Source organism: Babylonia areolata, chromosome 29 (assembly GCF_041734735.1).
Source record: "Babylonia areolata isolate BAREFJ2019XMU chromosome 29, ASM4173473v1, whole genome shotgun sequence".
Lineage (NCBI taxonomy): Eukaryota > Metazoa > Mollusca > Gastropoda > Neogastropoda > Buccinidae > Babylonia > Babylonia areolata.
This window is the reverse complement of record NC_134904.1, coordinates 29,355,488-29,371,785: the sequence shown is the minus strand read 5'-3', so window position 1 is coordinate 29,371,785 and position 16,298 is coordinate 29,355,488. Positions and strand designations below refer to the sequence as shown.

At 42.2% G+C, this 16,298-nt stretch overlaps 1 protein-coding gene across 1 annotated transcript in view; it reads left to right on the top strand.

Annotated features, from left to right (window-relative positions):
- Nucleotides 1-764: 764 nt before the first annotated feature.
- The window catches only part of LOC143274638 (equilibrative nucleobase transporter 1-like), a 56,231-nt gene continuing 40,697 nt past the window's right edge, over nt 765-16,298 (top strand). The window contains 4 exon segments of the mRNA XM_076578511.1: nt 765-882; nt 8,318-8,478; nt 12,595-12,920; nt 15,333-15,490. Coding sequence (XP_076434626.1) covers nt 8,400-8,478; nt 12,595-12,920; nt 15,333-15,490 — 563 coding nt within the window. The 5' untranslated portion in view covers nt 765-882; nt 8,318-8,399.

The following is a 16,298-nucleotide window of genomic DNA, read 5'->3' as shown; positions in this document are numbered from 1 at the left end:
TTAGTAGTTTTCTACCTTTTCTGTTTTATTCTGACTTCTCTTTCCCCTCTCCCTACCCCTCCCCCCCCTTTTTTTCCCGTCTAATATCACTAATTATTTATTTACTGTTATAGTGAAAAGACGCTAAACTAAAGAACGAACACACACTGACACACAAACACACACACACACACACACACACACACACACACACACACACACAGACACAACTGAAGTGTGATTGAAATCACCAACCTTTAGTTTATCAGAAGTAAGACCAGACTTCACTCCCCTCAATGTCAGTGTTCAATGACTCAGTTGATCTGTCTTTCTACACCCCGACCCTCCTTAACAGTCTTATAGTCTCAAGGGTAAATCTAACGGAATTTCAGTCTCATGAGACTCAGAATCATGTAACGTGTTCAGTCTTTAGGATGACACCCAGTCAACCAAGGAACTAAATGGATCTAGAGAGCAATGACTTCTTTGAAATGCTTTAGAGAAAAGTAAAAATTGACAAGCTTAAGATCGGAGGCCTTAACGAGATTCGGTATTCCGTTGGTATCTTTGGATTACTAATACCATGCAGGCTCAACATCATCATTATATGAAAAAAGAGATAACTAAATAAAAAAAACCCAAAAAGCATTACAAACAAGCAGTAACGACAAAATCAAACACTTCGTGCATCATGTCTCAATGTAGACGATGCTGAAAGAGCCTAGGGCAGATCTGGCGTGGGAACAGTTTTTAGAATGTTGCACAGGAAACGGACATTACGCATGGTCGCCACAACTTGAAGCTTGTCTGTTGAGTCGACACAACCCGAAACGAACTGATGAGGGCCGAACGAACAACTGGTCAAAGTCTCCTCTGTAGAAGAATGGACCACACAGCGCTCATGTGAGTATGAGAAGGAAAGGAAATAGAGGATTCTGTCAGCTGACTTGGATTTGTTTGTGCTTGTCATCCACGTTTGTGTGTGTGTGTGTGTGTGTGTGTGTTGTGTGGTCGCCGTGTGTTGTGTTCAGTGTGGCGTTTCTAACTCGAGTCTACAACAACAAACGCGTTCCAGGTTGGTTAATGTTTTTTTGGGGGGAAGTTGTTCTTATCGTCATGTGATATCAGCATAGCAGATTTTGGGTAAAGTCCTGAAATACCACATAGCATGTAAGTCCGTTGGTGTGGCAGTAAAAACAAATACCAAAACTGTATTCAGTTTTGAGCTGAAGGTTGCATGTAAAATATATTTGTTTGCATTTTTGTTCTGTTTTTGCTTTTTTTTCCTGTAATAGGTGCAAAAAATGTCTGTTAGCTTGCACTAAAGGCCTGACTACGCTTGTTGGATTATGCTGCTGGTCAGGCACATCTAGATAGCAAATCTGGTGTATAAAGAGTCCAGTTGGATGGAGTCTTCCTTTGATGGAAGCACACTTGCAAAGTAGCTTTGTCATCTCTTTTTCAGTATGTGTCTCAGCCACATGCATACATGTACATTTACAACACACACACACATGCACACACACACACACACATGTAGGTACACATTCACACACACATGCACACACACACACACACACACAACACACACACACACACGAGTGCACACACACACACACACACACACATCCATGTCACTTAATGATGTTCTCATTAAAGAATGCCACGAATGTAGTATTGATTGTCAGATGTGACAGAATGTATGCAGTTAAATGCACAACTAAGGCATATAATATGCATACACACACACACACACTCATTGCATCTTTGGGGACACACACTTATATACATTGTATACACACAAGCATGTCCATGATGCACTGATGAAAAGCATCATGCATAAAAAGTCTTAATCAAGTACAAAAGTTCAAATGCTCTCTCTCTGACATCATGTGAAGGTATGATAACTCTTGAGGCCAGAAAAAGCTTGTTTGATGCAGTACTCAACTGAAGCTGACCAAAGTACTGCTTCAGCAGTGTTTATCAGATATGAATTATGTGTCTGCTCACATGATCTCAAAGATAATGGCTTAAAATAATTGATACCGATAGAGTTTTCATAAATTTGTTAACAATGTATGCCCAACAAGGATGCCCTGACTCTGTTTCAAAGTGTTTTGCATCAGAAAACATTTGGGGACCTTGAGAAATGGCTCAGGACAAAAGTATCAGGTGTCTTGGATACATTACTTCCAAAAAAAAAACTATGTAAAGCAACAAGGCTTGAGTGCTCATGGTGTTTTATGTAAGCTTGTATTTAAAGTCAACAATTTATTATCTTTCATGTCAGTGCTCTGCTGAGGTATGTGAATTGTGTTATGAAGGGAGAGAGTTCTGTGACTGGTGTGAGTTACTGGTTTAAAAGTTTTGCACTTCATGAATAATATGAATGATAGTAAAATAATTATGTGTGATTATGAAAATTGTTGCAATGGTGTGTTAAAATCTTTATTTATTTGTTTATTCTTCTTTTTGCGGAGTGCAGTCAACAGGAAGTGGCATGAGACTGAATGTGTGCAAGAGAGAGAGAGAGGGAGAGAGATTTGCATATTGACATTTTGATTGTCTGTTGAGCAGTACAGCCCTTCAGGCAAGTGGCAATATAAATTCAAGCATATTGCTGGAAATTGTGAATAATTCTAACACACACACACACACACACACACACACACACACACAGTGACACACACAGTGACACACACACACACACACACACACACACACACACACACACAGACTTGTTCGTGCACTCATATACACACAGATACATGCACACGTGTGCTCACCCACAACTGTTAACTATGGTTCATCTTGAGATTAATTGTCACAGAAACAGAGAGAGAGAGAGAGAGAAAGATGCAGGGACATATATATATATATATATATATATATATATAGATACATACATATATATATATATATATATATATATATATATGTATGATAGCTGTGAGAAGTGGAAATAGTGGGAGAGGAGGAGTTTGAGCTGTAGGGACAGGTGTGAAGGGGGGTAGAGGTGGGGTTGAGGGCATGCCCCCTGAACGTGATGATTTACTCATCTTTTCCTAAAATCATTCAAACACAACAGCCTTCAGCTTTCACTAGTAGCAGAGTTAGATCACGTGTGCTTAGCCAGGAAGTGATAATATAACAGGTGTTTTTGACCTGATAGACCCATGCAAAGATCTGCCTTTGTATTATGTGTTTGTTACACTTTCCCTTTTCATCAGGGCAGGATGAAAACAAGCCAGTTGTGTTTATTCCTTTTTTTCCCCTCAGTAAAAAAAAGTTTGTTCTTTTATTTGTTCATTCGTTCGCTCATTCATTTGGTTCATTCTGTCTCTTTCTCTGTGAATCTGTCTGTCTTGTCTGTCGCTCTCTTATTCTTCCTCTTACACACACATGCACACACACACACACACACACACACACACACACACACACACACACACACACACACACATTCTCATATCCACATAATTTAGAAATCATTCATGAATTACAACTAAATGTGTGTGGAATATATGTGTGTGTATGTGCATGTGTGTGTGTGTGTGTGTGTGTGTGTGTGTGTGTGTGTGTGTGCATTTCTGGGGCCAGTTGCACAACAGGCAGTCAGGTAGCGCAGCCTAACTACCAGTAAAACCGTTAACTATCAGGTAGTTAGCTGTCGGCTGAAGCGCGCCACTGACTGTGTTGCACATCTCGAAATAAACTAACAGCTAGTTACCTTCAAGGTAGTACTGTTCACAGGCAGCAAAGCCATTGGTTATAGATTCAGGCATTCCCTTTTACTCCCCACCTAATTCATTGGAACAGACATGCGATGACAGTTTCTGATTCTGTTCTGCTCATTCGCACAGTATGAACATGGCCTCAACATGTGATTTCAAGCATGTTCGGAAGAGAAATGTTACATCAGCAGATATTTCAGGTGTATTCAGTTATTGTGGAAAGAAATTTTACAATGTACATTCAAAACCACGCTGTCAGTGTCAGTGTGTTGTGGCATTAGGTGGGACAGTTGTTTATGGAGAGTTCAAGGCGACCTTGAACTGGTGAGAGCTGAATGGGGGTGGTGGGTGGAGGGTAGCGATCATACTACTTTATTTTCATGCACAGTGTCAGGCTCACACAGTGGGGGTGGGTTGGAAGGGATGAGAGAAGAGGGAAACTAGTGATAGAGATGAAGTAATCACACCATCCCACCCTAATTGCTCAACACAATCACACACAAGCCACAAGGGAAGAAAGGAGAATGGCGAGAACTTTATAGATATTTTTATTTGACTGATCCACGTGTAAATTTAAGACTTGGATGATCCACCATTCCCATAGGATCGCTCACACACACACACACACACACACACACACACACACACACACATGCACCCATGCATACACATACATACACACCACACAACATAGAAGATTTATTCATAACAATTGTCTTCGGAGAATGATTGGAAGTGGATCCAGTGTTCTTATTTTCAAAGCATGACAGACGCCAGCTGATATATACCAGTACCAGCAGCATCCTTATGGATAACAGCAGATGACGAAGACTGCCTTCACATGTCAGAACCTGTTCCAGAGGTGCTTGGGCCTTCTTCCTGGATCAGTGACACACTGTCAGTGTCATTCTGGCCGGGTTCAGCATGAAGCAGCATCACAGAGACGCCAGTATCTGCTGGCGTGTCCGGCCTGGCACCAGGTAGAAAGGTTTCCCACAGGAGAGGGAAGCCTGCAGCAAAAGGCAGTCAAATTGAGCTTCTCAATGACAAATATCTTGGTTGTTTCTATTGAAGTAAAGGAATATCTGAAAAGAAAGCTTGAATGTGATATTTCTGATGCTGAACTGAAATAGCAAGAAAGAGAAAGGAAGAACTTAGAAAAGCAGTATGCCAGAACTGCCCTGGAAGTGAAAGAAATGGAAAAAAGAGAAACTTGTCGATGTCTTTGTGTACTCTTTGAAGTAAATACCACTTCACTGGTTTTGATAAAAAAAAAAGAAGAAGAAAAAAAAGAGAAACTGCAGGAAAAGATGAAACAAGCAGCTGAAATCAGAAGCAGGAAAGGAAAAGCTGACACTGAAAACTCAGCTGCTGGGGAGGCTTCAAAGTAGACATGTTTGCACACACCAACACTGTAGATAAGGTGACAACTGCCTGATGGTAGTGAGGATAATGGACATGCACATAAATGCATTGAACACAGGACACACACACACACACACACACACACACACACACACACACACACCACAAATAGATTGCCAAATGTCAGCAGTTGGTGAGAATGATGTACATACACAAGTGCATGATACACACAGACATAAACACACATTCACACACACACTGATTCAACCAATTTACTGCCAGGCAAACACACACACACACACACACACACACACACACACACACACACACACACACACACACACACACACACACACACACACACACACACTGACTGACTGACTGACTTACTGAGACCATTTATTGTCAGATTAACCTTTGTTTGAACAACACAACACACACACACAACACACAACAGAACACACACACACACACACACACACACACACACACACACACACTGACTGACTGAGACTGTTGTCAGATTAACCTAAATTTAGGTGTTCCACACACACACACACACACACACACTCTCTCTCTCTCTCTCTCTCTCTCACACACACTCTCTTTTTTTTCCTTTTTTAAATTTTTTTTTTTATAATAACCAGCTAAAAAAGACAAAAATCATGCTTTTTCTGTGAAGTTTGTATCTATACCTACATGCAGTGAATTTATTTTATTTCTTCCTTTGTGCTTTAATGTTTTGTTCGCCTGTAAATTGGATGCCATTACCTGTAACATCTGCATCAGCAAATTAATCACTTTTGTATATGTGCAATGGTAAAGTTATATGTGCAATGGTAAAGTTGTACTTCTCTGTTTTCTTTATGTCCGCTATATGTTTCTCACTTCGGTCATGTCTCTGTATGTGCATAAGTATATATATCTGTGTGTGTGTGTGTGTGTGTGTGTGTGTGTTGGGTGGAGAGAGTGTGTGCATGTGTATGGATATGAATGTATGAATGCGTTCGTTTTATTACTTTTTACGATGTTAATGATGATGGTGGTGATCATTCTTCGTTGTAGTAGCAGTGGATGTAGCAGTGTTAACAAAATTATTATTTTTGTGTCATTATCGTTAATGTTGTTATTGTTGTCACAAGGACAGATTAGAAGACTGGGCGATGCCTAAAATCTTTTATCCTTGAGTAATAAAGTTTTTGAATCTTGAATCTTGAATCTTGAATCTCTCTCTCACCCTCTCTCTGTCTTTTTTTCTCTCTTTCTTTCTTCAACCTTTTGTTTGTGAGTAAAGTTGGTGATGGTTTATTTGTTAATTCAAAATTAAATGAAAAAGGTGTTCAGTTAATACCTTTCATTTTCTGTTCTTTCAATATTGAATCTTCTCCTTTTCCCATGTGCTGTTTATTAGTAAATTTGAAGGTGGTCTAGTCACGAATTAGAAATAGAAGAAAAAAGTGTTAATGCCTTTGACTACTTCAATATTTCAATATCGAGAATACATAAACACAAATATTTCTTTTTCTTTTTCAACCCTGTGTTGATGATTAGTGAATTTGGTGATACAAAAGGAAACAAAATGTTATTACACTTGATTGTAATATGTGTGTATGTATTCAATTTAGCTATTTTATCATTAATTTATCACAGAGAACTTTGGGGTGTGGCATGTATATAGATAATTGCACAGTACACATACAAAACATATGACACCCAGAGCATAAAAAAGTGCCAACCATATAAAAACTGAGCTTGTGCAATGCAAGTTAAGCTAGCTTGCTGCAAAACGACCAATTTTAGCAGTAGGTTAGGGGGTTACCGGACAGGTAACCGCTAGCGGTGTGTTGAGCAACCGGGTCCTGGTCAGCTTGAACGTCAGTTGTCAGAAAAGGCCACTGATCTCAGAAATATATAAACTGAAGTTGTCTTTGATACATTCTTTCCCATTTGGGTTCCTCTCTCATAACCCACATAGAATTAGAAGGTGTAATGTTTCATTATTCTTGTTTAAAGGAATGGAAAGACAGAGAGACTGTTTATGGATCCACAAACTGTCTGTCTTTTCACATCCATGTATGTATCTTCTTTTTAGCTGTGTCAGTTTGCATGTTTCTGTCATACTGATCCTTTTGTATGCTGCCGCTTGTGTAAATGAACAGAGGAGGGCTTAGTTTTGCACTTTCCGCAGTTATTTTATTTATTTATTTTTTCTTTTTTTTTCTTTTTTTTTCAGTTTGTTGCCTTGACAAGTTTTGAGAGAGGGTTGGTGGTGATCTTCAGAGGTATTTGTACACATCTGTTCACACAAACAACAGCTTGAACAGAACTGTCAGTGTCAATGGCAACAGCTTTCAGTTGTTGGGCGTTTGGGGGGGTAGGGGGTGAGGTATGGGGCATGAAGTGATAAACTGGCATAGTCCCACACATGGGGCAACAGTATTCAGTGTCTGTACGAAACATTGTGAACAGTTTCAGTTTCAGGTTACAACTCTACGGCTGTGATTACTCGACTGTTGTGCCCGTCTTCAGTCTCTCTCTACCTTGCACTTCTTCTTTCAGTCTGTCTGACTACTGGTGTGTCTGTTTCTGTCTGTCTTTATCTTTCTTTCAACACAGCCTTTGTGCTTAGTGTGTGTTATTGGGTGGCAAAACTGTACCTGCCAGTACAGTGAAGGTCTCAGTTAGATTCCCAGTCTCTCCCTTTATCCCAAGTTTGACTGGAAAATCAAACTGAGCCTTTTGTCAAACGTTCTGATGAGATGATTAACTGAGCTCTGTTATGCAGCACACACTTAGCACATGGAAAAAGAGCCCATGGCAGCATAAGTGTTGACCTCTGGCAAAATTCTGTGGACGAAATCCACTCTGATTGGTATGCAGTGAATGCACTTAAGGCCTGACTGAGCGCATTGGGTTATGCTGCTGGTCAGGCATCTGGCTAGCAGATATGGTGTAGTCTATATATATGTGTGTGTGTGTGTGTGTGTGTGTGTGTGTGTGTGTATATTTGTCTGAACGTAGTGATGTCTCCTTGAGAAACCGAAACTCTTCTTTTTTTTTTTTTTTTTTTTTTTTTTTCATATCTGTCATCCAGCTTTCATGTATCAATCTGCTGTTTATACTCCTTTTTTTTTCTTCTCTCTCTGTCTGTCTAATGCACGCCCCCACACCCCTTCCCTTGCCCTCCCTTGCTCTTTTTACACTGTTGAATTTAAACTGCTACCTGGTTGGTTTAACAGGTAGAGGCTGCATGCTCCCAAAGACCCTGCAGCTCCATCGCAAAAGAATTCATTCCAGTCTGGCATCATTGTTGTCGTTGTCATGGCGTTGTGCAGTAAGGTGCCGCCAATCCACATTTTTGCTGTGCTCCTGGGCTCCTTGGAAATCATACTGTTTGGGGGTAAGTGTGTGTGTGTGTCTGTGTGTGTGCTTGTGTGTATGTATGTATGTATGTGTGTGTGTGTGTGGAGCATGGTGCGGCAGAGAACACAAAGGTTTTCAGACTCACCAAGATATATGTCAGCTGGTCTTTCTTGATGCTGTTTTCTCCACATATACCATTTCATTTTTGGCTTCATGTGAACATGGCATCAGTTGCTGTATAACCTGATTTTTTTATGTATAAAAGGAGGAGAATTTGAAGTACCACATATGCAGTTCTGTCATTGCCACAACCCGTAAGGGGTTGCCCATGAACCCCGCCCCTTCCCAGACTAGCTAACGTCCCGACAACACAAACACGGAGACACAGAAGAGTTCAGCTCGTTTTACTGTGGTCATGCAAAAAATACATAACTGAATGAACGCCACAAACCCAAGCATTACTCACACACACACAAAATAATAACCTCTGTCTAACTACAGCACAATTCTACAATTCGCAGTCAACTGCAGCGCCAGTTCTGCTCAAACACGCTTCCAGAGTTCAGACACATGCCGACAGCTGAGGACGGACAACGCTGGTAGTTTGCTGGCTGAAGCTGGTCGGGTAAGAGGGACAGTGGGGAAGTGGGAGCGGGAACGGGAGTGAGGGAGTTTCAGGGTGACACGTTAGAAGGGGGACGAGGACCATTCCAGACTTGTGTCCTGGAGACCCGTCAAAGGCAGTGGCACGGAAGGGAGGGAAACACAGGAAAACCTGTCACCAGGTAAATAGGCACACTGCTGGCCCAGGGTGAAACACAGACCCACACACACAGAAAGAAGGGAGTAACAACAAACACACCCCACTACTTCTGTTAGACGACACCCAACAGCTCCCACGCTGGAACGTTGATCCGTCTCTTGACAGAGCTTGGCATCAAAAGCCCTGGGAAATCTTTCTCTCCTCACCAGATAGACTTCTGAACTCGCTCAGAGTTAAAAAAACGTTCAGGAGAAGGGACATGACACACACATATCTTCAGATATGTACGTGTAAAAGCATGACGGAGAGAGAGGGAGGTGAAGGAGAGGGATGGAAAGAGGGGGGAGAAGGGAGAGAGAGAGGAGGGGGGGAGAGAAAGGGGGAGAAGGGATGGAAAAGAGAGTTGCACATGAACACATACATAGCAACCATCACGAGCCGTGACAGTCATTGTATGGAAAACAGTTCGGTTTATGATGTTTGTTGATTACAGAGGCTATATCATGTTAAAGTAAACAAACAGCAATGTGCCTCAGCAGCAGTACAGGGTCTCCTCTGGTGTGTAGCCTCCTCATAACCTAACGTCAGAAATTCCTTGTGGACTGCCGGCACCGAGGCTGCGACATATGAACAAGGGTTTCGCTGTGTATGATGGATTCATAATGAGCAATGGGGGAGTAATGACTCTGAAACCATTCAGATGATGGGGCAGCAAAAAAAAAAAAAAAAAAAAAAAAGATTAAGCAAAAGCATTACAAACGAAAACTACATTCCCAAAACGCCACCATTTCCCAAATGCCAGATGACGGTCAGCCACAGACACTGTACTCATGTAGACCAGTGATTAATTATGGTGCCAGAAACATCCCAACATTCCTTATCCGTTGTGACACAGATAACAAAAAAAAAAAGAAAAAGAAAAAAAAAGAATGAATTTGAAAACACTGGCTGTTTATCATAGGAAGCATGATCTTTTTCCCTATATTATTTGGCACTGTGACTTTTTCTAAACACAGATTGCTTTGCAGTGTGTAATGGTGTGCATTCAACTCAAATGTGCATTTATTGTGAATCACTTGACGGAGGTGGGGAATGGGTGTGTATGTGTGTGTGTGTTGGGGGGCTGGGGGGGGAGAAGGAATCAGTGAATATGTTTACACATATGTTTTTCAAGCTGAGAATGCTCTTTAAAAAATAAAGTTGTATTTTTTGTTGGAAAATTGTATGTATGGATGTGTGTATGAGGCAAGTCAGCCTCAGTCTGCCTATCGTGCTGACCACGGTACCGAAACCACTCTCCTCCACATCCTGAATAACCTACTGCTAGCATCCGACTCTGGACAGATCTCCCTTCTCACTCTTCTCAACTTGTCAGCCACCTTTGACGTGATAGACCATTCAGTCCTTCTTTCCCGTCTTCATTTTACATTTGGTATCAACGGCACTGTTCTAAACTGGTTCAAATCTTATCTCACTGATCGATTCCAGTCTGCCATTGTTGATAATTTCCGGTCTGAACTGGTTAAAATCGAACATGGAGTCCCACAGGGATCTGTTTTAGGCTCAGTGCTCTTCACACTGTACACTGCTCCTCTGAAATTATCAACTGCCATAATGTCAGTCATCATTCTTATGCTGATGACACTCAACTCCAGAAGAGTGATACCCCCGAAAAACTGTCGTCACTCTTGCAAGAAACATCCAACTGCTTCCTGGACATTCAAAACTGGATGACTCTAAATAAGTTACAGATGAACGCAGCAAAACTGAAGCAGTGATCATAGGAACTAAACGCTCTCGGCAGTACATCCATCCCTCTTTCCAGTGCAGTCAGGAACCTCGGTGTTGTCCTTGACAACACACTGTCCATACAAAAACTTATCAGTCAGACATGTCAATCCTGCTGCTGTCAATTGCGGCACATCAGTTCCATCTGGAAATATCTATCCATTGATGCAACATCTAGACTTATCGTTTCTCTCATTCTCTCTCACCTTGACTACTGTAACTCTCTATTGTCTGGTTTGCCTGCTTCATCTATTCAGTCCCTTTAGCGTATACAAAACTCTGCTGCCTGACTCGTCCTCAGAAAGAAAAGATCTGAGCACATCACCCCTCTTTTGCAACATCTCCACTGGCTCACTGTCTCACACAGAATAAAGTAGATCAGCACTCTATGTTATAAATGTATGCACAAATCTGCTCCTTCCTATCTCTGTGGCTGTCTTCACCTCTACACTCCATCTCGCTCACTGCGATTGGCCTCATATCCACTCTGTTTACGTATACCCAGATTCAAACACTCGACTGTTGGCTGCCGTTCTTTCTCTGTCTCTGGACCTTGCAATTGGAATGAACTTCCTCTTTCACTTTGTTAAGTCTCCGCACTCAACTCTTTCAAGTCTGGCCTTAAAACCCACCTCTTCCAACATAGCCTCCCTTCCCTGCCTCTTCCTTATCTTCAGTTTCTCCAGTTTTAGAGTTATGCATGTGTGTGAATGTAAGCGCTTTGATTTGTCTCTGCACAAGATTCAGTGCTATATAAACACCATTACTATTACTGTTAAGGCAGATGATCAGTGAGCACAGGATATATATTACATGGTTTATCTGACATGGTGATAAAAGGAAGATTTGTGAAAATTAAACCTTCATTTCAAGGGACGAAAAAGTAAGTAACCAGGAATAGATTAAAATAAAAAAGAGAAGAAAAAATTCCCCCTTCTGGGTTATGCCATTTGTGTATGTTTATCCCTTTTTGCTGTGTCATTTTGCATATTTCTGGCACTTAATTATAATCATCACTGTCAAACCAATCCTTTTGTATGCTACCACTGCAGGGTAGAGTGGACAGAGGAACCAGAGGATGGCTTGTTTAGTTGTTAGGATTAGTATGGTACTTTCCACACTGATGAACTAGAGGACGGCTTATAAAGATTACTACAGCCCTTTCTACAGCAATGAATCAGAGGATGGGGTCTTAGGATTAGTACAGTACTTTCCTTAGTGATGGATCAGAGGACGGCCTATTAGGATTAGTACAGCACTTTCCACAATGATGAACCAGAGGATGGCTCATTAGGATTAATACAGTACTTTCCATAGTGATGAACCAGAGGACAGCTTACTAGGATTGATACAGTTCTTTCTACAGTGATGAACCAGAGGACAGCTTACTAGGATTGATACAGTTCTTTCTACAGTGATGAACCAGAGGACAGCTTACTAGGATTAATACAGTACTTTCCACAGTGATGAACCAGAAGACAGCTTACTATGATTGACGCAGTTCTTTCTACAGTGATGAACCAGAGGACAGCTTACTAGGATTAATACAGCACTTTCCACAGTGATGTACAAAAAGTTTGTGTGTGTGTGTGTGTGTCCCAGGTGTGATATTTGGTTGGCACTCCTTGGTCTACGTGTACAAGGACAACGGCTATTTCTCCACCCTGTGCCCAGCCGCCACTTTAGACCTGCCCACAAATGCTACCGCTACCACTGTTCCCTCCCTCCTCGACCCTTCCTCCCCCTCCTCCACCATCATCACCACAACCCCTGTGAACGATAGCTTCAGCTTCACCAGCACGGCTTTGTTTGGAACCACTGGAAGAGTGCTGAATGGAACAGAGGATGCTGTTGGGTACAAAACTCTGGTCCCCACCAGGAGAGCTGGCGTCCAGTTTCAGGATCTGACGTGCGAAGAGCAGATGGAGGTACAATACATTGCAGCATGATGCATTTTGATATTATGATGCGATGTGAAAAGATACATTTTGATGTTACGATGCGATGCAATACAATGCAATAAGATATGATACAGTACAGGACAGGACAGTACAGTACAGTACAGTGCGGGACAGTGCAGTACAGTACAATGGTGGTTTGTCTGTCGGGATCGACGAGGACCATCTAGTCATCCTGGGGGTGGGTGGGTTGGGCTCTGTGGGTGCGCAGATGACTGGTCAGGCCAATCCACGCCCGGAAGGTTCTGACACAGTGTGGACAGGGGATGGTGGCGGCTGTCAGGGACTTGCTGGCACTGCTTTTCCTGGCCTGTCTGCGTTGCTCTGCTGCAGCGATTCTGTTGGCCTCACAGGATTTGGCGCCTTTGTGGACAGCTGAACGCCACTTTGGTCTGTCCATTGCATTCAGCTCCCGTGTGTTGTGGCTGATGTTGAAGGCCTTCAGAGAAGCTTTCAGAGTGTCTTTGAAGCGCTTCTTTTGGCTCCATGGGAGTGCTTGCCATGTTGGAGTTTGCCGTACAGCAGTTTCTTGGGGAGCCGGTGGTCTGGCATGTGAACTACATGGCCTGCCCAGCGCAGCTGGGCCTGCATCAAGATGGTGTAGATGCTGGGCAAGTTTGCACGAGTGAGCACCTCTGTCTCAGGGATCTTCTCTTGCCACTTCATGCCGAGAAGTTTTCTGAGGCTGGTGGTGTGGAAGTGGTTCAGCTTTTTGGCGTGGCGTTTTTAGACCGTCCATGATTCACATCCATAGAGCAGTGTGGTGAGAACTATGGCCTTGTATACTTTGAGCTTCGTCTCCAGGGTGATGCCTCTCCTGTTCCAAACATTCTTATGGAGTCTGCCAAAGGCAGTGCTGGCTTTGGTGAGTCTGGCATTCACCTCATCGTCGATGACAACTGTGCAAGAGAGTGTACTGCCCAGGTATGTGAACTTGTCCACCGCATTCAGTCATTGCCCGTTGATGAAGATGTTTGGTTCAACGTAAGGCTTTCCTGGAGCTGGCTGGTGCATCACCTCAGTCTTCCTTGTGCTGATTGTGAGGCCAAAGTTGTCACAGGCAGCAGAGAACTTCGGAGGCAGCGTTGAGAGTGCAGTCATCAGCAAACAGGAAGTCGTTGATGGTGTCTGTCCTCACCTTGGTTTTTGCTTGAGGCCTCCTGAAGTTGAAGAGTGAGCCATCTGTGCAGTACCTGATGCCAGTGCCTACATCAGCGTCTCTGAAGGCATCTGTCAGCATGGCTGAAAACATGAGACTGAACAGGGTGGGGGCAAGAACACACCCTTGCTTGACTCTGTTGGAGACAGGGAATGGTTCTGAAGTCTCTCCATTGTCTTGGACTCAGGCCAGCATCCCATAGTGTAATTGCCGTATGATGGTGATGAACTTTCTGGGACATCTGTACTTTGCCATGATTCTCCAAAGGCCATCTCTGCTAACAGTATCAAAGGCCTTGGTCAGATCAACATAGGTGGAGTAAAGGTCGGCGTTCTGTTCATGAGAACAGCACAGTACAATACAGTACAATGCAATGTAATGCAATGCAATGCAATGCAATACATTACAATGCAATACAGTACATTACAGACCAAGACAAGACAAGACAAGACAATACAATACAGTACCAATACAATGCCAAAACAATGCATCTTTATTAATCTGATTGGAAATTATGTATTGTTTGTACACATTTGAAATCTTCACTCTCAGCACACAGTCTGCCAGCCCACGGTTGAGTCTGACAATGTGACATACAAACAGACATGACAAAGGTTAAACTTAAAACTTTAAAGTCAAAACAAAAGTAAATCATGTTAACCTGATTTAAATCAATTAAAACCTGAAAATGATAAAGCACAGTAGCTTGATTTTTTCACACAGTACAATAAGAGAATCTGTATTTTTAAGCACAACTAAGTTATCCTGTTTCTGAGAAACGCTGTTTTTGAACAAGAACACTAGGGTAAAATGATATTTATGAAATACCAGTTTTGGGGGGAGGTAGATGCCATTGCAGCGTCCAGGAAGGTCTGGGTTCTGAATCCTGGTGTTGCCCTTTCTCCCAAGTCTGACTGGAAAAGCAGACTCAGTGTTTAGTCATTGGGATGAGGCAGTAAACTGAGGTCCTGCGTGCAGCATGCACTTGATGCACTGAAAAACAGCCCATGGCAATGAAGTGTTGTCCTCTGGTAAAATTCTGTAGAAGAAATTCACTCTGATAGGTACACAAACATATATGCTTGCTCTCAAGGTTTGACCAGTGTATGGGATTATGCTGTTGTCGGGCATCTGCCTAGCGTTATTATGTAGTGCAGCACATGGATTTGTCCAGACACAGTGACTCTTTCTTGAGAAACTGAAACACAATTTTTTTTTTTCAGGTTCATTCGAAGGATGGGATGATGGTGGTGTGTGAGCCGCAAGATGAGCAGTTCAACTTGATCTTCAGTCTCTCCACGGGGATCAATGGAATGCTGTCATTTCCTAGCGGCTATATGTACGACCGGCTTGGGACACGCGTTTCACGCATCTTCTCCATGTGAGTGGAGGGGTTCCGTATTGTCCGTGTGTTCTACGCGGCTTATCCAGGATTAACCAGTTCAGTGCCAGAGAATTTTGTAAAAAAGTGCTCTCCCCTTGCCAGGGAATTTTGAGGATTCGGGGGTAATAAATCACAAAAAATTCTAGCACAAAAGTTATGGGTGATACAGAAAGAAAGTAAACGTTTTTGTGAAGGAAAATGAGTGTAGATTCTGCTTCTGGGCTCTTTTAGCCAATTAAGTTGATTGTAGACAATTGTTCAGGCATGTAAAGTCAAGATAATAATTTTTGTGCAACAAAAAATGTCTATTTCCACCTCTACATAATAAGATCCATAAAGAAAAGAATCAAAATACAGCTAGAAATAGCATGCCTATTTTCAGATTATACCTGTAGAAGAAATTAAAACAGACTGTAAGTTTATAAAAACAAATCACAGCTTGTGCAGACAAGTAAGTAAATCTCTGTCCCAACAATGACAAAGGTGGGTAAAGTCAACATAAAAGATCAATCACTGTCTCAGAAACTGAGCTGGCAAGCTTTTTGACAGCTGAGAGTGTTAGGGAGTGAGAGGGTGAAGTTCTCTGATGATATTCATTCCTTTCAAGTTGCACGTGGGCCGATTAAAGTGTCTGCTGTGCATCCAGCTTGCCACCTCTTCAAACAAGTCAACCATCTGATTCATCGAAAAAAAAAAAGCGTGGAAAACAAAAAGCATGTGTTTCATGTCCAGTGTAGGTTCCACCCTGCATTTCGTGAAAATTGTGGAGCATTGGCATTTGTCGATCCTACTACAGTCTGCATTT